The following is a 25,479-nucleotide window of genomic DNA, read 5'->3' as shown; positions in this document are numbered from 1 at the left end:
TTGCAAGGCCATGCTAGGGAATGGGGACCAAGATTTATGGATTCCCCACCACCTGCCAGGTACTATGCCCCCCATATCACCCCTTTTAATTCTCACAATAACCCTGTGAGGCAGATATTACTACCGTCACCTTATAGAAGAGCGAATGGAGGGGCAGAGGTGTGAAGTGACCCGCCCCCAGTCACAGAGCCGGCAAATGGTGGCCCTGGAATTCAGATTTATTACTTGATTTACTCAATTTATCTGCTCTTCCCATCTTTCTATAGCTACAGTCTACCTCCTCTGAAAGGTTGTGGTGTCTGGGTCCATTTGAATCCTAGCTGAAAAATTCACTACGGAGTGTTTTGCTTCTCAGTAGAATGGCATTTGGACGACACAGCTGAATGATTCCGAGCAGCGAAAAATCTCTTAGTTTGATTATGGAGCTTTGGGGACCAGTACTGCCACATTTGTGTTTATCTTTATAAATTCCTGCTGGACACGAACCATGACTTTTATCTTAGATAATAAGCCTGAATTCTAGAAGGATTTTTTTTTTCCTCTAAGAATATGACTTATTGAATACCTGACATTTTCAAGAATTTATCCTTTGCCCTATCAGACCATTAAGTGAGCAGTAAGTGCTCTGAAAAGGCCTGTGTTTTACTTGGTCTTCAGCTATAATTTGATAGGCACTCAACCATAACATTATGATTATGAAGCACTTAGGGGGAGGACTGTGCCTATGCAAGATGCTTTCTAAATATTTTCTCGTCTCTGCTTCTCCCCTCCAAGTCTCCAGTCCTAACTGTGCTGGGGCCCTTAAGTGATTCTAGGAGAGTTTTGTGAGCTGCCGTGGAAGAGAGAGGCAATTTGATTCTGGAATCCATAGATAGTTTTACATCTACTTTATTCTATTAATGTGACTGACAGCTTCAGCTCTTGTGCCAGATTGCTCTCTTTTGACTTGCTTCATGTGCTGACAGCTGATGTTTTAACGCACTCGTGATCTGTGGATTCAGAGGGTTATGCTGTTTGCCCTTTTCTTCAACAACAAAAATGCCATGAAATATATCATGACTGAAAGACTGACACTGTGTTTTCCAGGGCTAGGACTTAGCAGACTATCCTAGGCTTTATCCACAAAGCAAGTTGAGGGGTTTCAGTTGTAATGCTTTTACCAAGTTATAATGACATTATTTGGAATCACATCTGTGATAATAATTCCTAATGGGTTAGAATTTAAACGAGTGACAGGAGGTCAAGGAGAAGTCACAAAGTTCTTAAAACGGTTGCAGAATTCACCAACACAACATTCAGGCATCAATACAAACAGGAAGCTAATGAGTGAATGATCTCTCTTATGTCATATAAAAGGATATAAAATCCATTTGGATGTATTTATTTTAGCTCACTTTCTAGTACAAAAGCTCTTTGACAAGGAGCCAAGCCTTTTTCATCTTAGTGTTTGCTTAGTGCCTAGCACATAGTACATTTTTAATTGATGTCTGTTGACTTGTTCAGAACTCTCAGACACATGCTCACAGGACTTTGTTTAAACTTGGAATCCCTTGCCAGAGAAACTCAAGAAGGAAAAAGCTGTATTTTTTTACATGTGGCTCAACCCTACCCCCCGACTCTCCAGCCCAGTGCTCTCCGTTTGAAATCATCTTTAGCATTCAATGGACTGAGGTATGTTGTATAATAATTGTGATTTACTCTAGTCCTGCTGGAACCCTTATTTATAGCTCACCTCATCTCCTTGAGGGCTCCAGACTGTTCACAGTGTGTCTGTTCACAGAATGCCTAGTGGACACTCAATATAATTTGCAGAATGACTGCAATGACTGAGTCATCTGTCTTATTAGGAAAAGCTTTTCTACTGAGTTCTTTCCTAGTCACAGAAGTTACTCATCAAATCCCATTTGGGATGAAACTGCTGTCCTTTGCAAATACTTAAGATATGCAAGCTTTGGAGTTTGCCTTCGTTTTTGTTTTTTTGTTTTTTGTTTTTTTCTGGGAGCACCGGAAGGGGAAGAGGCCATCCCCTTTTGTCTTTTGAGGCATATTAAATGCAGTCTTCATCCAGATTGAAAGCATGCACACAAAAAACAATTATCTTCTTCTCATTACAAGAAAAAAAATACACTCGAGCTAGTGTAAGTAATGAGGACTTTGTTGTAAGGGTCTCATGAAATCCTCTGAATCTGATGATATAGCTGGGGACTTATGGGAACTCAAATATCTGCAAGCAGATCAGTTTTCTGGGTCTTTCTCAGAGTCTTGTCCTTACTTCTTTTTGCACATAAGCTGCATCTTCCCTGTGGAAATGAGCCTCTTCTACAGGCCTTTTGGGGTCTGCTTTCCCATAACTTTGGCTGCGCTTAACTCTGAATTTAACTATGTTTTTAATTTGGCCAAGAAGCCAATTCTTCTTCTTCTTTTTTTTAATTTTCCTAAATATATTTTTATTCATTTTATTTAAGAATAACACTAGTTGTTATTTTATCTGCCTATTTATTTATTTTATATATTTTTTATGAATATAATTTATTGTCAAATTGGCTTACATATAACACCCAGTGCTCATCCCAACAGTGCCCTCCTCAATGCCCATCACCCATTTTCCCCTCCCTCCCACCGCCTCATCAACCTTCAGTTTATTCTCAGTTTTTAAGAGTCTCTTATGGTTTGCCTCCTTCCCTCTCTGTAAATCCCCCCCCTTCCCCTCCCCCATGGTCTTCTGTTAATTTTCTCAAGATCCACATATGAGTAAAAACATATGATATCTGTCCTTCTCTAACTTATTTCACTCAGCATAATACCTTCCATTTCCATCCACGTTGCTGCAAATGGCACGATTTCATTCTTTCTCATTGCCAGGTAGTATTCCATTGTATATACAAACCACATCTTCTGTATCCATTCATCAGTTGATGGACATTTAGGCTCTTTCCATAATTTGGCTGTTGTTGAAATCACTGCTATAAAAATTGGGGTACACGTGCCCCTATGCATCAGCACTCCTGTATCCCTTGGGTAAATTCCTAGTAGTGCTATTGCTGGGTTGTAGGATAGTTCTCTTTTTAATTTTTTGAGGAACCTCCACACTGTTTTCCAGAGCGGCTGCACCAGTTTGCATTCCCACCAACAGTGCAAGAGGGTTCCCGTTTCTCCACATCCTCACCAGCATCTGATTTGTTCGCTTAAGCCACTCTGACCAGTGTGAGGTGGAATCTCAGTGTGGTTTTGATTTGTGTTTCCCTGATGATGAATGACGTTGAGCATCTTTTCATGTGTCTGTTGGCCATCTGGATGCCTTCTTTGGAAAAGTGTCTATTCATGTCTTCTGCCCATTTCTTCACTGGATTATTTGTTTTTTGAGTATTGAGTTTGGTAAGTTCTTTATAGATTTTGGATCCTAGCCCTTTATGAAGAAGCCAATTCTATTACGAAGTTTTTATGACCTTATGGCTCTAGATCCTAAGATGTAGATGATTTGGTCTCTCTTTCAATATCCAAAATTTCTAGGAGACATAATTTGAACAACCTAACTTGAGTCACGTGACCACTCTTGGTCCAGCTGCCAAGGGGATGCATCATACCCCTTTAGGGCAGTTAGCAGGGAAAGTTCTCCAAAAGGGGGGTGGGCAAGAGAAAATGATGGATATATCTAGATCAAGAACCTTCAAAAATTGCTCTGAAAAATGTGTTTTTAGAAGAAGGAAATACTTTTGTTTAGATGAATTGTCATGAGAACATTTAAAATAAAAATGATGAAAATTCATTCTCATTCTTTGTACCTAATACTACTTCACTTTTTATTGCTAAAATACATCTTCATCTCTGAATCTGCTATTTTTCTCCCACAAATTATCTTTAGAGGATAATTTTGTGAACCCTGGTCTTGTAGGTCCTAAGTTAGAAGCCAAATAACAAAGATAAATCCTTCGAACATTTCTTGTTCCTTCTGGCAGTTTCATTTGTAATGATCATTTGGCCTGAATTAAAGTGAGGTTAGAGATAGTGGAAATCAAACTCCAGGGAAAGGATTGAAAAAGCTGGGGACACTTTTGAGGCCTAAGAAGATAAAAGAGATTGTAAGTAGCCTTGAACTTTTCTCTGATAATTTACTCATTTAAAAATCTGCTTTCTTCAAAACTAATACATGAATTTATTGAAGAATTAGCTTTGTAAAATACGGATAATCTTATATCTTAAAAATTAAAATAAAGACTGACTAGCAATGACTGTAAATGTGAACATTAAAAAAAATTTTAATGATACCATTTTAACTTAATTGTGTAAAATTTGTAATTTTAACGCCCTGTTACCAAGAGCTTGCTTCAATTCAGCCCCAAATATCCCACCTACATTTGGTGTGTTTATGGTAACTAATGTAGAAAGGCCAAGGGCTGCCAACTGATATTAGACCGTGAAACTTGATAATATATTTATTACACTGACATTGATCCTTTCAGTAATGAAATTTGAGAAAATTGGGGGTTAGCAGCCATGCAAAGCATCTTAATGTTGGCCTGCTTTCCCAAAGCAACACGCTTGGACCTCTCCCTCACCCATGCTGATGCAGGCAAACTTCCCAGCCAGCTGCACTAGTCCCTGGGGCAGCTAGGGCAGAATGCTCTGGGAGAAAGCTGGGTGTTGCAGACCTCCCGCAATAACGAGGAGAGCGCCCACCCTGAGTGGAGAGCGTGGGAGTCTGCGTGCGCGTGCACATCTCTGCGCATATGCGTGGTGCCGGGTAGTGCAGTAGAAACAGAAGATTGAGCCCGTGGTCACTGGCATCCACCGGGAGAGAAACGGCTCTCTTTCATGCTAAGGGGGAATACTGGGCCCCTCGAATGGCCTCAGAACCCCAAGCTCTTACTGGAGGGTTGACCCCTTCCCCCACCCCTCCCTATAGTATGTTATGAATAGGCGTCTTTGGCCCTGTGCTTTTGGCCACTTTAGGACAAGGAAGTATATCCAGTTAGTTAAATGGTCCTACATGCTAGAAGTGTATGTATGATGCCAACTATTCATGGTGTGGCCATATAAAAGGACATTCAGCCAATATTTCCAAGAAGTATAAATTAAAATATTTTTTAATTTAAAAAGTAATTACAAGGCATCATAGCATATCACATGGATTCTGGAACCAGATATTTTGAGTCTAAAGCACAGTTCTGCTGCTTACTACCTGTATAACCCTGGTCAAGACACTTAAATTCTCTATCCCTCAGTTTCTTCGTCTATATCATGAGGATAATGATCTATTTCATGTGGTTATTGTAAGGATTAAATATGTTAATTTGTATAAAGCCTGTACAACTGTGCCTGGCAATAATCAACAGTCTGTGTTGTTATTATCATTAGCTACTGCACTTCAAAACTAAGGCTTAGAGAGGTAGAGACTTATTAAAGGCCATGTGATGATCAGCCACAAAGTTCCTGTTTGACGCTGGGTTTTTTGTTAATACTCTAAATAAAACTTTGCTGTTTGCTTTTTGTTAATACTCTAAATAAAATCAAACTTTGCTTTGCTGACTCTGTGAAAGAAGTATAACATTATCCATATTTATCTTTAGTTATAGGCAGAGAAAACTAAAGAATGAAAAGTGACATTTTATACTAAAGGTGATGTTCCTTTCTAATTTGCCTTTTTTTTTTTTTTTTTGTCATTGAGCTGTCCTGACTTTACCGTCATTCTCTCTGCAATGACACGCAAGAGTAGAATCCTTTGGCTGTCCTCCAGGCAGGGTATACCCTTCAGATGCTCTAGAACCACACCACTCAAACAATCCCAGGGTTCAGCACAAGGTCTGGCACACCGTAGACACTCACTGTCTATTAACTTATTTTAAGTGATTGAATGTCAATATCTCTCCTGCCATTTTGACCTCATCACCTCCTGTTTCAAAACCTTCAACAAGATTTTTTTTTTTTTAAGTTTGAATTATTCATCCTGTGTTTCAGATCTTTCAGATATCTCGCCTGGAATGAACTTCCTTCTCTCCTTTTATGTAGTTGGCCCCTTTCACTATGCCTCACCTACTTTGCTTAATGTGTCTTCTTTGGCTATGTTCTTACTCATTTTTATCCCACACGTAGTACTAAATATAATACCTTCATACTTTAACATTTTGTTTACACTCAAATGTTTCTGCTCTCTTTCCATTGGAATTACAGTTGTAGGAGACAATTGGAGGTGTTTTCTCAGCCCACATCCTGCCTTCTCGCTTGCTCCCATAGCAGCCATGTTAGAACTTCATGGCCCTCACCCTTTAACCTAGGGTGGGACCAAGGGTGGTTTTTGGATTTTGGTTTAAACCGCTAACTTTTGGGGGGTTTTGTTTTGCAGTAATAGATAGCTGGTGTATCATTATCCTCAAAAGTTGCTGAATAAAGTCTCTAATTATGAATGAAAAGCTATGCTTAGAGCTATCGACATTTCAACTTAATATCCATATGATTTTATTATAAAAAGATGTTAGAGTGCAAGGAAGTTCTGTATTGAATATGATGTATAGTAGCAAACATATGGTGAGTCTGTGATAAATGCCAGAAAGATTATGAATTTTAAAATGCCTAGAGAAGGAGGGGAGGGCAAGGGATTTGATTTTTTAAGTTTTTGGTTTTTTTTTTAACTAGCTTTCAGCATCTGTTGGTCTGAACATAGACGAAGACACAGTTAATAAAACGCTTATCATGTAATAAAATGTTCATTATTTCATAGAAGAAATAAATGTGGTTAGTTCGGCTAAGATTCTTTGCTTCCCTTTTATGTATTTATGGCTTGTTTTTGGTGAACTGCAGATCTTTGCATATTGACTTTAGTTAATCACAACCTAAGGATTGAGTGCAAGAGGAGAAAGACCCCTCCTATAACTGATTGGTGACCAAGCAAAGAGAAAGGTCAATAGGAACTTAAATTTACCAGGCATGTGGATTTTTGTGCATTGACACTTTTGATTTTGTGGGTCTTAACGTGTTTAATTTCCCCTTTACCGTGAATAAGCTGCAACCTTGGTTCAAGGTCCTTCAAAAAGAATGAAAAATGTCATTTTGCCTTATTATTTAGCTTAGGGGAATAGTTACAACATTTACCTGTTATCTGGTGCTCGTGCCGACTTTCACTGTTGACTGTGGGGATCAGTCCCATCTGTGCTGGGCTGTCTGTATCAGCATGCCCTTGGATTTTTCATGTGAACTGGCACGTGGTAGTGGAGATTAGGTCACTGTGTCTCATGTGTTGATTCTGCAGCTAAACACATCCAACCACTTGACGTAAGCAATTGTAATGGCTGAATCTAAAAGATCATGAAAAAGGAAGAATAAAACAAATGCATCCAGTGTGATTCAAGGTGGGAGGGACATTCATAAGCAAGTTGGAAGTGGATAAAACAGTAGATCAGCATTTTAGATTTAGCTTTCTGATATCAACTGATCTTTTAGTACTCCCTCATAATCATATAGCTGTGGAGCACCTGCCAGTGTACAGAGCATCCTCATTTGGATTCGTTTCTTATTTAGGTTCTAAGGTTCTAGTTGCTACAACTGGAACATCTCACAACTAGCAGGAAAGCCGGAGACTGCACAGCCCGTGCCATCCAGAGTCCCATACCCTCCCTCTGTCCCTTGTTTTGGGATTAAGAGTTTACCTCCAAAATGTGAGCTCCTGGGACTCCTGGTTTCCTGCTGTCTTTCATGCACTTCTATCATTTGCTTTATCTGTCATGGTGCCATAAAATAATAGGTCCTAAATAAATATTTATCAAATTGACTTATTATTACAGGACTGCACAGAACAAGTACAGGAAGTTTTTAACACATTTACTGATTCATTTTTATTTAATATTTCCACATCCTCCGCCCTACAAAATTTGTCCTGTAGTTTTATTGAAAAAAATGACAAGACTATACACGTTTTATTTGCAGCACCCAAGTTACTGTCACATGCATTATTTCATTTGATTTTCTCAAAAACTTTGTGAGATATATAGGCAGGCAATTATTCTTATTTCACAGATGGGATAAGTAAGACAGGAACAAAGGGATTAAGTGATATGGAACTGAGGTCTCTGGCTCTTAAACTTGCCCTTTCTTTACTCTTTTAGGATGCCTTTCTTCTGCCTCAGTTTAACCTCTTTCCATGTGTCCCCGGCTCAGTGGCGATTGACAGTAAGGAGGCTGTCTTCCAGGGCTATCTCACTGTTACAAGTATGCTTCATTGTCCACAGTAACTCTGGCCTTGAGCTAAGAATGGAAAAATTAATTCTTTAATCATCTATCATGGAGCTTCTAAAATGTCTGTCTTGATTTTACATGTTATGGTCTCTACATAGGTACATAGGTAACATTGTTAGGTGATTTTGTTTTTATTGTTTCAACAACCATACCTAACTCTCTAGTGATTTATAGTATCACAGAGAAGCAAAGCAAATGTTCACATCATTATCCTGATGACCTGTATGATCTGGCTTCTACCTACATCTCCAACTTAATTTTATAATACTTTCCTGCTCATTCAGTAAGTTTAGACAACATGGAGTTCATTCTGCTGCTAGTATAGGCCAAGCTCATTTCTATCTTAGGGCATTTGAACTTGCTATATCTTCTAGATGGAATATCATTGTTCCCTTGGATCTTCCACAGATTTTGCACAGGTGACTCTGTCTTGTCATAATTCCACTATCTGCTCAAATCCCTCCTTAAAGAGGCCTTTCCTGGTCTCCTTGGTAAGTGGAAGGAGGTAGGTATAGAATAGTATGTTTAGTGTGCTTCCATTTCTGTGTGTTTTCTTAAATATTATTTATACAAATATATACAAGGAATGGCACTGGAAAGATACACAAGAAATTGATAACAGTGGTGTCCACTAGGGAGAAGAATGGCAGGATGAAAATGGGAGTAAAACATTTTTCACTCTGTTGTATTATTTGAATTGTTTACTACCTGTATGTATTACTTATTACAATAATTAAAGCCTCTTTAAAAGAGGGGGGGAAAGGACCTATACAATAGCCTAAACCTAATAAATTGGAAATATAACAGAAATAAATATTTAATATTTCACTTAGATTCAGTAATTCAGTTATACAGTTCCTGGTGAAATGTGTCCCGCTTAAAAGCAATTCACCTGACAAAAAGTTAAAATTTTATTGACCACAAGTTCAACATGACCCAACCATGTGTCTGTTTAGAAAGTGACTACCTTCACTCAACAGCAGAACGCACGTTTTTCTCAAGTACAAATAGAACATTGTCCAGGATAGGTCACACATTAGATAACAAAACAAATGTTAACAAATTTAAGGAGAGTGAAATCATATTCATATTTTTTTTCTGACCACAATGGAATTAAACTAGAAATAGCAAAGAAAATAAGAGAATTCACAAATATTTGGAAATTAAACAACATATTCTTGAATAATCAATGGGGCAAAGAAGAAATTAAAAGGAAGTTACAATATATCTTGAGACAAATGAAAATAAAAGTACCACATACCAAACTTATGGGATGCAGCAAACAGTACTAAGAGGGAACTTTATAATGATAAATGCCTATACTACAAAAGACATAGAATCTTAAATAAACAACCTAATTCTACCCCCCCACCCCCACCCCGAGGAACTAGAAAAAGAAGAACAAACTAAGCCACAAGTTAGCAGGAGGAAGGCAATGGAGATTAGAGCAGAAATAAACAAAATAGAGAATAGAAAAAATCAACAAAACTAAGAGTTGTTTTTTTTTTTTAAAACATCAATGAAGTCGACAAGTCTTTAGCTAGACTAGCTAAGCATAAAAGAGAAAGACTCCAGTAAATAAAATCAGAAATAAAATAAATATTACCACTTCTTCAGAAATAAAAAGGATTACAAAAGTACGAAGAATAACTACACCAACCAACAGCATAACCTAAAAGAAATAGATGAATTTCTAGAAACATGTAACTTACCAAGATTGAATTGTGAAGTAATAGAAAAGCTGAACAGACCTATAACTAGTAAAGAGATTTAATTAGCAATCAGAAACCTCCAACAAAGAAAATTCCAGGATGATGGCTTCACTGGTGACTTCCACTATCTATCTATCTATCTATCTATCTATCTATCTATCATCTATCTATGTATCATCTATCATTTATCAGTTGTTTGATTAGGTTCTTTGTAAGAAATCTAGAACACCAATTTGTGAGGGTACACTCCATTTGTGAGAGAAAACACAAAGTGGATGTAGCCCTGAAGTTGAGGAACAGCTTTGTGGGTCCACAGCTTTCTGATCAACCTTGCAGTGCTCTATAATCTCATGTTTCTCTTTCTCCGTGTGGAAGATCTCACCTTCCTGGTGTCTGAGTTTACGCAGCTTCTTCTTGAAGCAAGCCTCAGTGAGATATTTGGGGATTTTTCACATTGCTGATATCAATGGTGGAGGTGCCAGTGACAGATTTCTAGTGTGTTCTACACAGAGGAACTCAGTTGAAGGCTAGCAGTCCAGTCACAGATAGCAAGCCACTGCTCAGCTGCTTCAGGAAAACCACCCTCTTGCCCCTGTGGCACCCAATGAGGATGATCAAAATGGTCCCAGGGGTGATACTAGCTTGCAGCTTCCTCACATGCTGACTGAAAGGTTTTTAGCCGTGGCTCAACAGCTTTTGAGGCACATCTTCAGTAGGATTATACCTACGCATTCTGTCACCACCAACTGGTTTTGTGACAGTAGCAAGAACCCTCCCCTTCTTTTTCTTTTCAACCCTGTATTTAGCTGCTGAATACTTCCTCTTGCACATGGCCTTTCTGGAATACATAGCTGATTAGGAATATCTGCCAATTCCTCTGACTAGGACAGGATTTCAGCTGCAGTGGGGCTTCCCCTTTTTAGGTGTTTTAGTCTTGAGGTTACTTTTTTTTTTTAAATGTTTATTTTTGTCAGTGGGGGAGGGGCAAAGAGAGAGGGAGACACAGAATCCAAAGCAGGCTCCAGGCTCTGAGCTGTCAGCACAGAGCCCCATGCGGGGCTTGAACACACGAACCTCAAGATCAGGACCTGAGCAGAAGTTGGACACTTAACTGACTGAGCCACCCAAGTGCCCCAGGTTTCTTCTCTTCAGTATTGAGCTTCTCAGCATTTCACCTGTCATCTTGCAAGATGGGAAAGAGCAATTCCACTAAACATTTAAGGAATTAACATCAATTTTTCTCAAACTCTTCCAAAAAGTTGAAGAAGAGGAAACACTTCCAAACTCATTTTATGAAGCCAGTATTATCCTGATACCAAAGCTAGAAAAAGAAAAACATCAGGCCAGTATCCCTGATGGATATAGATGAAGAAATTCTCAACAAAATACTAGCAAACTAAGTTTAACAGCATATTAAAAGAATCATACACCATGACCAAGTGAGATTTATTCCTGGTGTATGAGGATGGTTTGACACATTAGCAGAATAAAGGATCAAAATCTCATGATGCTCTTAATATGTGGCAGAAAAAGCATTTGACAAAATCTAACACCATTTCTTGATTGAAACAAAACAAAACAAGAAAAACCTCAAACCAGGAATAAAAGGAAGTTATCTCAACATAAGAAAGACCACGTATGAAAAGGCTACAGCTAACATCAAACTCAATGGTGAGAAACTGAAAGTGTTTCCTCTAAGATCAGGAACAAAGGGCAAGGATGTCCATTCTTGCCACCTCTATTCAGTTAGGCAAGATAACCAGAGCAGTTAGGCAAGACAAAGAAATCAAAGGCATCCAGATTGGAAAAGAAGTAAAATTATCTCTGCTCACAGATGACATGATCTTATATGTAGACATGCCTAAAAATTCTACCAGAAAAAAGCCGTTAGAGGTAATAAAAGAACTCAGTAAAGTTGCAGGACACAAAATCAATATGCCAAAATTAGATGTGTTTTGATGCCCCCACAATGAACTATCTGACAAGGACACTGAGAAAACAATGCCATTTACAGTAGCATAAGAAAGAATAAAATACTTAGGAATAAGCCAAGGAGCCAAGAGTTTTACACTAAAAAGTACGAAACATCTATGAAAGAAATGAGAGAAGACACAAATAAATGGGAAGACATCTCCTGTTCGTGGATTGGAAGACTTTGTATTGTTAAAATGTTCATACTACCTAAAACAACCTACAGATTTAATGCAATCTGTCAAAACCCCAACTTTTTAATAGAATAGAAAAAACAATTTTAAAATTCATATGGAACCACAAAGAACCCCAAATAGCCCAAACAATCTTAAAAAGAACAAATAAGAGGTCTCACACCTCCTGATTTCAAAACATATTACAAAGCTACAGTAATCAAAACGGTATGGTACTGGCATAAAGATAGACTTACAGACCAATGGAACAGAGTCCAGGAACAATCATACACAAATACGGTCAACCAATCTTTAACAAGGGTGCTAAGAAGACACAATGGAAAAGGAGAGTCCCCTCAATAAATGTGCTGGGAAAACTGGATATCCACATGTAAAATAATGAAATTGGACCCTCATCTTACACCATATAAAAAAATCAGCTCAAATGGATCAAAGACTTGAACGTAAGATCTGAAACTGTAAAACTCCTAACAGAAAACAAAGGGGAAATGTTTTATGATACTGGTCTTGGCAATGATTTCTTGGATTTGACACCAAAAAGCACCAGCAACAAAAGCAAAAAGAGACAAATGGGACAACATCAAACTAAAAAGCTTTTCCACAGCAAAGGAAATAACCAACAGTGTGGAAATGCAACCTATAGAGTGGGAGAAAATATTTGCAAACCATATGTCTGATAAAGAGTTAATATCCAAAAAACATAAGAAACTCATATCATTCAATAGCAAAAAAAGAAATAACCCAACTTAAAAGTGGGCAAAAGAACTGAATAGATATTTCTCCAAAGAAGATAAACACCAGATATATGAAAAGATGTTCAACATCACCAATTATTAGGGAAATGCAAATCAAAACCACAATGAGCTATCTCACACCTTTTAGGATGTTCACGATCAACAAAACAAAACAACCCCCAAAGTAGCAAATGTTGATGGGGATGTAGAGAAATTGGAACCTTTGTGCCCGCTCGTGGGAATATAAAATGGTGCTGCAATTATGGAAAACTAAAGGGAGTTTCCTCAAAAAAAAAATTAAAAATAGAACTAACTATATGATCTAGCAGTTCAACTTCTGGGTGTTTACTCGAAATAACTGAAGTCAGGCACCCAAAGAGATCCCCACTTTTGTGTTCGTTGCAGCATTATTCACAATAGCCAAGTGGTGAGGACAACCTGTAGCTGTCCTGTAGGCCCACTGGCAGATGAACCTCTAAAAAAAATTGTAGTGTATACATAAAATGGATATTACTGAGCCATAACAAGAAGGAAATCCTGTTTTATGCCACGTCATAGGTAAACCTTGAGGACAGCTTGCTAAAAACTAAGCCAGCACAGAAGGAGAAATAATGCATGATTCCACTTATACGAGGTATCTAAAATTGTCAAACTCACGGAAGTAGAAAGTGCAATGGTGGTTGCCAGGGGCTGCGAGGAGAGAGAAATGAGGAATTGCTGTTCAAGGAGTATAAAGTTTCGGTCATGCAAGATGACAAAGTTAGGGAGAGCTGCTGGACAGCACTGTGTTTAGAGTTAACAATACCATACAGTACTCTAAAAAAAAATCTGTTGAGGGTAGATCTCATGTTATGCGTTTTTTACCATGATAATAAAAAGTGGGTACACCTCACAATAGCAATCAAAGAAATGCAAATAAAAAATGATCACCTGTCACATTAGCAAGGGTTTTAAAAGCTGGTGAGAGTTCCCTGAGGCAGCTCTCTCATTTACTGCTAGTTACAGTGTAAATTGGCAGGCATAACCGTTTTGGAAAACACTTTGGAAATATGCATCAAAGGGTCTTAAAAGTGTTTGTACCCTTTGATGTAATAATTTTACTTGTAGGAGTCTGTTCTCATGCAGCAATAGCAAATGCAAATATGTTTATTTATAAAACCAAAATTTAGAAATCTTCCCAATGTTCCACGAGAAAGGAATGGTTAGTAGAAGCTGACATATATGATAAAACAACAAAAATGTTTATGAAGTTTATTGACAAGAGAAAACTCACAATATAACATGAGGTGAAAACGGGGGGAGGTAACAAGCTGTATAAAGGGTGATTACAAATCATATTATCACTGCTCTGTCAAAAAATTAAAAATAAAAAAGATGAAGGAAATCCACAAAAAAAATGTCATAAGGCTGTTTTCTGGGTAATGAGACTATGGATGACTAAAATAAAATAAGATTTTAAAGTATCCTTTTACTCTTTTAAGTCTGCAAACATAAACATGTAAGGTAGAATATAGAGTGATCAAAAATTAGACTCTTTCTTCTGGAAGTACTGGAAGGTTTTTGATTGGCTTCATTCAGAGTATGGTTAAGACAAGCAAACTTCTTCACTAAATGTTTTCATTCTAACTTAAAAGAGGTAGACATCACAGGGAGAGAAATCAAGAGAAAGCCTTACATTATTTATTTGTGTAGTAAACATATGGCCTTTAGTAGCCCAAGAAATAGCATCAACTCCCTGTGGGATGCAGTGAGTGGGCCATCCTCTTTAGGAGAGTAGTTTAGGAGAGATGTAAATGGAATGGCAAGCAGGGAGGGGATGGGCGGGTCTGCCCTGGCAGCTAGGTCGGTCAAACCCACCGTGGCTTTCGGTGGGTTGGCAGATGGCACAGCCAGATTGTCCCATCAGCCTGAAGCTACAAACTAAAACAGTTACATTCAAGAAGAGATAAATTTATGCTACAACCAGATTCCTAATACTAGCTAGGGATGGTAGGGGTAATGTTCCAGTGGGCTTAACTTGTGAGCAGAAAACTCTAAAAAGGATGGGCAGAGAAAGGTGCAAGCCGCCTTGCAAAGGGACATAAGTCACCAACTCTGAAAAAGTTAAGTTTATGCCCCACTGCTCTGCTCCCCTCCCCTCGCTGCCATTTGATACCACGTAAAAGTGTTCCTTTACTGGGACGCCAGGGTGGCTCAGTCGGTTAAGCATCCGGCTTCTGCTCAGGTCATGATCTTGTGGTTTGTGAGTTCCAGCCCCATGAGGAGCCCCATGATGAGCCCTGCATCCAGTCCTGCATCCAGCCCTGCATCCAGCCCTGCGTCCAGTCCCACGTTGAGCCTCCCATGGAGCTCCATGCTGACAGCTTGGAGCCTGCTTCAGATTCTGTGTCTCCCTCTCTCTGTGTTCCTCCCCCACTCACACACTGTCTCTTTGTCTCAAAAATAAAGATTAAAAAAAGAGAGTGTGTGTGTGTGTGTTCCTTTACCTTTACCTTTGTAAGTTTCCTTGAAATCAGAGAACGCAAATTTGCAGACCTTGAGCCCAATGTAGTAAAAAAAAAAAAAAAATGTGTTAAAAAAAATCAACTTGAATGAGTTGCGTGACAGTTGGAAATTGGGAAATTTGGCATAAAATTTCGGATATGGGCTTTAAGAAAAGTTAAATTTAGCAACAGTGACCTGTTATTGTCACATGGTAACCATTATCTGCAGAAGAGCGATGCTCATTTTAGATGGCACAGGCTCGCCAATTTGCCGCAGTCCTCACTCAGCCCATGTGCTCATTTGGATTTCCACTTCTGGCGGCTGTATACATTCCTGAGGCTTTCAGGTCTGGGAGTGATTTATAAACCTGGTCTTCAAGCCCTGAGCTGCCTAGGATAAAAGTCTCCCTTGATACAAAAACTTATTCAAAGCAACAGTTCCTAAATAATTCTGATAAAGACAGACCTGCGTCAGAACTATAAACATGCTCAAAGACATGCTGGGGGAACAGAGAGCGCTGCCCTTCTGAAAATCAGGGGCACCATGGGCGGACAGCTAGAATGAAGAACCTTCGAAGACTGGGACATCCTATGGGACACTCTCAGGCTAGTGTTTGGAACTTAGTAGGAGGTTAATAAATATTTGTTTCTATCTTCCTAAGAGCAGATGCAGAGCACAGCAAGGAGGAAATGGAGCCAGAATAGTGTAATGCAATGCACAAAAGCACAGCATGCCAAGAGAGAAGGAGGGAGGAGGTAATTGCAGCCTAGAGAGCAGTAGCAGCAACAGAACAAGCCTGGAGAAGTTAGAATGACAGGGCCAAGTACTATAATAACAGGGGACTGCATAACTATGGCATGATTCCGATAGATCTTTGCTAGTAACACTTCTACATGGTAAGTAGAAGCATAGAGTCCACAGATGAAGGTAACATTAATCAAACAAATTCAGACAGAAATTCACATCAAAACACTAGTGAGAAGACATTTAACCCGTTAGTGAAGGATTGTTGGTTTAAAGTAAAACAGAATATATATTTAAAAATACAGAGAATTTATAAAATGTGCAGAATAGCTGTATTCAGTTGAAGTATAGAATTTCTGTACTTAGCTGAAACAAGTTAATGGTTTCACTTTTGTGTGTGTGTGTTTGGCTTACCAACGGTGTAGCTATAGTTATTGAAGTAATTTATTTCTAAAGCCTCAATTAAAAAAAATCAGTTAATAACTGAAGTAAAATTTTCTGAAGCATCATGTAACTGTAGTAATAACGTGTCAGAGAATGTTAGGCAAAGGGTGGCAAATGGCAGAGTGGAAGGTGATAGATGTAATTATTTTTTTTCTAGCCCTTTCCTTAGGGTCACGGCTAATCAGTCATTGTTTATACACAGGGTAGCTTTTGCAGTATTTATTTCTTTAAATATTTAGCAGACTTGGGAGGCAGTGACTGGCAATAATATGCAGTTTCCAGCATGTTACCAGTGCTTAATAAATGGTAAAACAATAAAATCCTGCATGATGAAAAACAGCAGTGAGTACATCTATTATACCCCAAACCATATTAAAGCCATAGCATAGTGCATTGTCTACATTATGGTAATAAAGGAACATTTATATTCACTAAAAAGTTCACCCAGGTAAGTTCCTCTTAAATTTCTTAGGGTAGTGAAAGAGGGTATGAGAAAAGTGGATGGAGTATGGATTAAAAAAAAGAAAAGTAAAAAACCCAAAAACCAACCCCCCCCCCCTTTTTTTTAATCCTGTGGAACTTTGCTGACCACAAACAGGGTAGCTATACCCTATACACTGGCAGGGTGCTCCAAGTGCCTTCAAAACTCAAAACTCCCTCTAATCCAGCACCAATTAGCAAAACTCTCCAGATTTCTAGATACCTCCAAGCTTTGAAAGACTTGATTTTGGAAGAGGAGGAGGCGCCCAGGTGCGTGTGTTACAGATGTACACAATGGCACCGAGAAAGCAAATGCTCTCTAACTCCGAGAGGAAGTTCTTTTTTTACATCTAAGGAAACCCGGGACTGCTAGGCTAGGCTTGGGAACCTTGAGGACTGCGTTTCCGGGATCCTTTGCAGTTTTCAGCAGCTAGAGAACTGGGTTGCAAGGGCAGAGAACCCCTTGCTGTAAGTTTGGGGAAGGAAGCGAGAGAAAAAAAATAGAGCTGCTCCTTTAAGAACTTCCTTTCCCTTTTACTCTATGTTTACATAACACGGGGGCCGATCCACCGCGGGGCCCGAGGGGGGCGGGAGAGGGTGCTGGCCGCCCCACGCGCCAGAGGGAGGGGGCGCGGGGAGGGCGGGGGGCAGCGCGGCTTCGGGCGGAGGGCCGGGCGGTTCCCACCTGCCTGCGCGCCGGCGGGGCGGCTCAGCGGTCCTGCCCCCGCCCCTCCCCCGCCCGCTGCCCCCGCCCCTCCCGCGCTGGCTTTCTCCCTCCCTCCTTCCCTGGCGGGGCTCCGGCGGCGGCGGCGGCAGCGGCGGCGGCGGCGCTTGGCGCGGGCAGGTCCCCCTGCTGCCCGGTCCCATTTGTTGCCGAGTCCTGCTCGGAGCGGCGGCGGCGAGCGGAGCTCCGGGGAGCCCGGCGGGGCAGCCGCACAGCCACGACGGAGCAGCCGCGGGACTGGCCGCCCCGCGCCCCCTTCGCCGCCGTGCCCTTCCCCGGCGCGCTCACCCCGTTCTCAGGATGGGATTGTAGCGGCGGCGCGGACTCCGCGGGGATCGCGGCGGAGGAGGCGGCGGCGGCGGCCGATCGGGGCTCCATGTTTTCCCCCGGCCAGGAGGAGCACTGCGCCCCCAATAAGGAGCCTGTGAAATATGGGGAGCTAGTAGTACTAGGGTGAGTCCCGAGATCTCCGAGGCGGCGGGCGGCGAGCGCTCCGGGCTGGGTGACTGCCGGGCGCCCGCATCTCCGAGCGGGGCCAGGAGGACGGCTCGGGCGCTCTCTGGGGACGGCTGGGGCGCCGGGGGCGGCTCAGGGGCCCGGGCGGCAGGCGCCCGGGGAGCTGTGCTCCCCATCAGCGCGCGCGGGGTGCTGCAGAGACCACCGAGACGCGCCTTCCCGGCGGAGGACGGCAGCAGCCGAGGAAGTGGCGGAGCGGGGCCGGCCCCGGGAAGGGAGGGACTGTGGCGACACCGCGCCCCGCGAGGCGCAGCGTTCAGGGACCAAGTCCCGGTCCGTACCACGGGGGACCCCTGCTCGACTTCCCCGCGCGTCCTGGGTCGGGGAGGGTCGCTAGGGACCGGGCCAAGGCGCCACCGTCGCAGGCACCTCGCGGTGTCGGAGGAGATCCCCCAGTTGGCGAAACTGAAAAGCCGGTGGAGCCCGGTCCCCGGGACCCCTCTGCCCCGGGGGACTGTGGTCTCGGGTCCCGGAACTCGGAGCGCGGCGCTGCGGGCTTGGCTGCCGCGGGCAGCGAGATATGCGGGGTGGGTGTCCGCGGGTAAGCGCTTTGCATATTGTTATGGTGACCGCCGCGGGTAGCCGCAGCCGGGGGCTGTGAACTGTCTGTGACCTGGGCGGGCAGGCCGGCCCTCCGCTTTCCCAGCCGCCAGTGTCCGGGGGTTGGGGGGGGGGCAGGGACGCGGCTGCGCCTGCCGGGGCCCCGGGGCGCGGGGCCGCATCCCCTCCGTCCCGGGCCGCGGCCTCGCTGATGTGCTCCTGGCGGCGTGGAGCTCGCCCGCCTCGGCTCCCTCTCCGCTTGTGAAAACCACATTTTGAAGATAGTAATTATCCACAATCGTTAAACGGCGGCAATTAGAGACTTCATCTACTTCCTGAGTTTCCTTGTGACATTTCTATTGTTTACCCTTAATAAGCCGGGAGAGAGGCTTCGTAGGATTAAAGCAGGATAAAATGGGCAGTGAAAGGGGAGCAGAATGGGGAGGAGGGAAGTGCAGGAAACTCGGGAGAGGAAGCAACTTGGATTTAATATTTAGGAGGAGAAAGGATTATTTTCTCCTTTGGATGTGTCACTGCTGGGAACCGCGCTTTTGTCCTCTCTCTTGAAAGACCTGTGTTCAGACCGTCATCTGTGCTGATAGGTAGGCTTCTCACACATATGAGGAGCCACGGGTATGGAAAAACTCAGGGAACTCTGAAAAACGTGTTTTGATAACTGAATGCCTTGAAGTAAGTGTGGGCTTAAAAATAATTTTGAAGAGAATTTTTAAGAGAAGCTTCCAGACACCGTACAGCTGGAAGTTGTCTATTCCTCCTCACTTTGTTGGTACAGTTGCTACAGTATTAAGTGGAATAATATTGGAAATCTCATTACCTATTTTGAAGTTTGCAGATAAGCGGTTTTTGTCATCTGCATCTGAATTGTGCTGAAAAGACAGATGTCAGGGTTCACCGGAAGGAGGGCGGAATGAGGGAGAAAGCAGGAGGTTAGCTGGTCTTATGTAACTTCAGCCCAACCTAATTTTGTGGAGTTTGATTTTGTTTGTGTGTCTGGCTTCAAAGCATGTTTAACATACTCTGTGAACCTGACAGGAAAGATTAACTTATGCCAGAACTTTATTTCATTATTTCCTTTTGAGGAAATCATTGTTGAGATGTTTCAGAGAAGCAGCGTGTGAGTGGGCCTGGAGAGGTTTTGCGTTTCTAGCTGGAAGTGCAGGGCATTCCAAAGCCGTGGAAAGGATTTATACCCAGGATTGTCTTGGTATCATAGGCTTACTCTAAAGTAGGCTATGTAAATGCATTACTCATTGCGTGTGCTTTGTCCCTGACTAATGGTTTTCCAGGAGACACTAAGTATGACATAGTTGGCACTTGAATATTTTGGACCAGACGCTCGGCAGTTATATGTGCACCTATTATGTGCCAGCACTGCTTAGGCATTGAGGATCCAGCAGTGAACAAGGCGCTTTCATTTTAGTGTGGAGGGACAGGGTGAGCAGAAACAAACGAGTAAACAAATGGATAATAAATGGCAATGTCAGGTGTTGCCAAATTTTCAACAGAAGGAGGTTAACTTAGGGAATGTCTGCCCCAGGTAGGTATTGCTTTCTTTAGCTAGGGGGTCAGGGCAGGTCTGTCTGAGGAAGTGAAATGTGAGTTGACATCAGACTACTGAGAAGATACTGGTCAGGTTTTTTAATACTTGAGAAGAATTGTTCTTTTCTTTTTTTCCTTCTTGCTTGCTTTCTTTCTTCCTAACTTCCTTCCTCCCTCCCTTCCTTCCTTCCTTCCTTCCTTCATGCCTGCTTGCTTGCTTTCTTTCTTCCTAACTTCCTTCCTTCCTTCGTGACTGCCTGCTTGCTTGTTTTCTTTTCTTTTCTTTTCTTTTCTTTTCTTTTCTTTTTTCTTTTCTGTCTTTCTTTCGAGAGTAGATTTCTGACTCTCTAGAAATATCAAGCACATTGAAGAATGCTGGGGAAATAGTGAGTAGTAGGTAGACTCTAACGAGACCCTTACTTGGCTCAGTCAGTTAAGTGTTTGACTTCAGCTCAGGTCATGATCTTGCAGTTTTTGAGTTCGAGCCCCACATCAGGCTCTGTGCTGGCAGCTTGGAACCTGGAGCCAGCTTCTGATTCTGTGTCTCCCTCTCTCTTGGCCCCTCTACTGCTCACGCTCTGTCCCTCTCTGTCTCAAAAATAAACATTAAAAAAAAAAAAAAAGAGAGACCCTTACTAATTCATATCCTATCCATCGGATTCAAGACAGTGCCCTCTTAAAACAACAATAACAATCAAACATCAGCTTTGCATATCTGATCATCTGGGATGTAAATATTGGTAAAGAATTTCTAGTAGGTTTTCTTATTGATAAAATTAGTGTTGATGTCTAAAAATGACCAATATTGATATTGATAGAAGCTTTTGCCTATAAAACACAGTGCTTTTTTTTTTTTAAGCTGTTGTGTAACTACCTTTTTGTTTTCCTCTAAATTTCTCCTTTTTTCTTTTCTCTTTTAAATTTCATGGTAAAATGTTAGTGAGAAATCCTGGCAAGCAGACTGAGGAACTATATATATATGTATATATGTGTATGTCTATATATGTGTATACTTATATATGTATATGTGAAGAGGTTTATATGTATAGCTATTTGCATATAGCTATATGTCTAAATCCATATGCAAATATGGGTCTTTTCACATACTGTACAGTACTAAGAGAATTGCCAGGTAGTTAGGATGTTAGTTGGGTCATCACCTTTTTGGTGGATTAATGGAATTTCGTTATTTCTTGATTCCAGCCAATGAATGTGTCATGCCACCATCCCTTGTTGTGCCCATTACGTAATTCAAAGTAGAGAAAATGACTAGTCTGACCGTCAGGTCTTTCTTGCTATTCCTTTTAAGCCTAAGTTGGGGAAGTGTGTCTGGATTTGAGAGTGTAGTGGAGAGAGCATAAAGGTACAGTCAGGAGACCTGGATTGAATCTCTGCTTTCTTGCCAACCAGCGTTGTGACTTTGGATTAGTCTTCTACCTTCTCTGTCTAAAGTGATAATGAAACATGATTGGATTAGGTGATCTTTAAGGGCCCTTCCTGGTGTATACCCTGTCATACTGTTCCTTGGTTTAATGTGGAAAATGCATAGTTAACATTCTGTGTGTTAATTTTGAATATTCTTAAGGTGATGGTGCTAGAATTCTAATGGGAACTGACTTTAAATAGCAGAAAAGACCAACGCTGTGATTACTTTTTTGAAGTAGATATGTGCAAAACAGGGTTTTTAAAAAAGGTGGTAATGGTATGCGTATATTTGGCTCATTGGTGTTTGATTATATGTTAAGACATTCAGATTTGGTACGACTTTCTGTTCCAAACGTAAGCAAGGCAATAATGTTTTGAAATTAATCTAAATAGGCTACAAAAGCCAGCATAAGGAAGAGATAATCCGAAGATAGGATTTTAGACCTGGAAGGGACCTGCGAGGTCATGGTGTGTGTTTAGCCCTTTTATTTTACTAACGAAAAAGAAACTGAGGCTCCAGAAAGGAAGGAGATTTGTTCAAGTTCACAATTGAGCTGGATCACTGCACTGCCGGGTCACTGTTTTCCCACTTCAAGGCAGACTCCAGCAGTGCTGTCAGTTTCTCAAAGCTTCAGACTTTTTGTAACTTGCATGGGGGAAGCTGAATCCCTTTCTGGATTCAGTTTGAAGCATGCAGCTCTCTTGCTGACTCAGGACCCATCATGGTTTTTTGGAAAAATATTGCACAGTTGAGTGGATAATATGTTTTGCCAGGCTTTATTTTTAATTTGATGCTTCACCAGATATATTTTTATTGGCTCTTCCAAACCCAACCAAGGGGTTTTAGGGTCCTTCAGGAAGCCCTTGAACTTGGGTGGGGGCGGGATGCATCTCTGTTTTCACTATAGTCAGACTGAAATTTAGCATTTCATGAGTATAGGCAACAAATAGAACTGCTGCTAGCTTTGTTATTTGGTGCATGAATACAGAACTGCATACATTATCGTCTCGTAACTTAAAACCGTCTTGATAACTAAGTATAATTATTTTCACTTGTAGTCCTTTGTATTTTATTTTATGCATTTAAACCATTTTTCTGAGAAGGGCTCAGTAGGTTTTGCCAGACTGCCAAAGGGAAATCCTTGGCACCTAAATGGGTAAAAACCTCTACAAATGTGTACTTCTAAACATGACTGAAAATGAAGTATTTTAGTGGAAACTGATCAAGGTCTTCAAAAGGCTAAAAGGTCAGGGATGGGTGGGGGGACCTGCCTTTTTTCTTTTGGATGGCGCAGCATTCTATCGGATAAGACAAAGGACACTGTTGCTTGAACAGTTTATGGTCTTTGTTTTTTTAAACAAGCAGCTCCAGATTTCTATATGCTGTTTTTGTTTTAACTTTGGCACTTTGCCTTGACTACCCCTCCCTTCGGTAGTAATAAGAAACCTTAAAATATACCCTAATACTTTTCCTTTTCTCGTCCCCCTCTCTAATTTGGGCCCAAAGACTTCAAACGCTAGTATCCTTTATAAAGTTAAAGGTCTTTTTGTTTTTCATAAATAAAACAAAATCTTTACTGCCACTCAGCATGTGGGGTGATCTGAAGAGCTCAGATCTGTTCATGTGGATGGAGTGTCTAATTCTGTAGGCTATTAAGGGTCATGATGTTACTAGCTTTGGGTTGCTATATTTTGCTTTACTAACTTTAGCCTTGTTTGGAGTATGTGGCTGTCTGTGTGGTTTCTCGTCTGGCTTTCTCAGATTTATTTCTCTTTTTAACACATCCAGATTGACACCTTTGTTAGGACTTCTCATTTTTGGTTGTATTTCATCATGTGATCAATATTTGGGGATGCTTTATATATATAAACAGAAATAAAACCAGGCTGATCGAGAGCCCAGCAACTTTACCAAACATATTTTGTCCAAGAGGTAAAACACAAACGCACAAAACACCAAAAAGCCAAAAACATACCAGTTGCCGATTTTGAAGGAGACCAGTATTGTCACGCTGGTGCAGTGAGTTTATATCGCTGTGCAGGGATCAGCAACACAGCCTCCTGGAAGTAAGCGTGTGGGGCTGTGGGCTGGCTTTTGACTGGAGACAACAGCAACTTGGTGGACCTCATTGGTACCGGAGAAAAATAACTGAAAAGGAATTTTTAACGTCGTTTGCTTTAAAGAAAGGTTTCTCCTGGGGCGTGCAGAACCTATTTTATAGAGAACAGTGAGGGTAAGAATGAGTCAGTTATTAGTTCTTACTGAGTGTATGGTCATTTCAGCTTCTGGAAAATAAAATGATAAGAGCAGAAAGTGCTTCATGTTTCGTAGCTTTGTCTTAATCAGCTGTTCTCAACCACTGTCTCAAACGACCTCATTTGTGATGATCAGTTTTGAGTTATGTGTCCAGTAACTTATGACAAGTAATAGAGTGTTGATGTTTCAAATGACTCTGAGATGTCTCTTTAATAATGCCATTTTTTTACCCACTTGCATTCTGATACGTTTTCTCAAATGGGAGAGAGAAGGGGTGGAGCTACATGGGGCAAGCCAGGAATTTATTCATTCAACAAATATTTATTGGGTGTCTTCTCTTCCAGGCACAGGGGAGTGAGACAGGGCGATCACGTTCCCTGCCCTCGTGAACTGCTGTCTTACTCTTGTCACAGCTCCTTAGTGAACAGCCATTGCCAATATGTTGTTCATTTATTTAGCCTACGAGTATTTGAGCATCTACTCGTGTGGGATGCCGTGCTTGGCACTAGGGGATGCACCGATGAATGAGACTGGTACAGTTCCTGCTACTTTGGAGCCTGTAGTCCTGTCAGAGACATAGAAGGCAGTCTGCAGAGCAGAGGGTCACCTAACACCGTGCCGGAGGAGGAGAGCATGGCCAGGAGGAGGGAAGAGGGAAAGAATGCTCTAGGCACTGCAAACTAGGATTGGAAGACCCAGAGGTGAAGTGTGCATGCTCCTGTAAGGAAGGGGGAAAGCCCTGTGTAACCACAAAGAGTGGTTGACTGAAATCACAGGTGAGGCTGGGGGCAGGCATAAAGTCATTGGACTTAGTCAATGACTGGGTCCTTGGAAAGATTTTGGGCCTTATCCTAAGGGCATGGGAGCCCGTAGCAGGGTTTTCAGCTCTGAAAGGGGAGTGGAGAAGGCACTTTCACAAAGGGGGGATGCGGCCTTGGGAGAGGGAAAAGGAGGTGCAGGGAAGAGCGGACTCCAATGTGAGCCAGCTGGCAGATGTTTGGGTTCTAGATTCTGGTTCCTGTCCCTTGTGAGACCCAGTTGCACCCCCTGCCCAGAGCTCTGTGTGTTTGGCTCTTCGTTCAGTGTCAAAAGTTCTGATGGGGAACCTGTACTGTCCTAGCACTGCCGCAGACCGAAGCCGAAGCCGGGGAGATAGAGGACACCCGGGCAGTGGGGAGCTTACCTTTTAGTGGGAGGGGTGGGCCCTGTGCAGGAGCCAGCAGACACATAGCTAAAACATGCCATTTCAGAGGGTGCTATGGGGAAAAGAAAGCGGGAGAAGGGGGAAGAGAGTGAGCAGGTTGGCGTAGGGGACTAGCAGGGTGAAGAGCTAGGGATAAGGCCCTTGGAGGCCCTTGGAGGCTGAATAATCAGCAAGGGCTTTTCTGAGAAAATAATCCCGAGTCCTCTGAGAGCACCCACATTTTTCAATTTTTATTTACTGTTTTCTGTTTAAGCCACCCCGGGT

The 25,479-nt window shown here is 41.7% G+C and overlaps 1 protein-coding gene and 1 pseudogene across 1 annotated transcript in view; one reads left to right on the top strand and one right to left on the bottom strand.

The window, feature by feature from the left end:
- Positions 1-10,158: 10,158 nt before the first annotated feature.
- On the bottom strand, positions 10,159-10,883 carry LOC125908759 (60S ribosomal protein L6-like; annotated as a pseudogene).
- A 6,746-nt stretch (positions 10,884-17,629) lies between these two features.
- Positions 17,630-25,479, top strand: part of PELI2 (pellino E3 ubiquitin protein ligase family member 2) — a 208,744-nt gene continuing 200,894 nt past the window's right edge. Inside the window, exon 1 of the mRNA XM_049611552.1 lies at positions 17,630-18,166. Within this exon, the coding sequence (XP_049467509.1) occupies positions 18,090-18,166 (77 nt within the window). The 5' untranslated portion in view covers positions 17,630-18,089. The remainder of the gene's footprint in view (positions 18,167-25,479) is intronic.

This window comes from Panthera uncia (assembly GCF_023721935.1).
Source record: "Panthera uncia isolate 11264 chromosome B3 unlocalized genomic scaffold, Puncia_PCG_1.0 HiC_scaffold_1, whole genome shotgun sequence".
Classification (NCBI taxonomy): domain Eukaryota; kingdom Metazoa; phylum Chordata; class Mammalia; order Carnivora; family Felidae; genus Panthera; species Panthera uncia.
The sequence above is the reverse complement of the archived record's forward strand: the minus strand, read 5'-3'. Positions and strand labels throughout refer to the sequence as shown.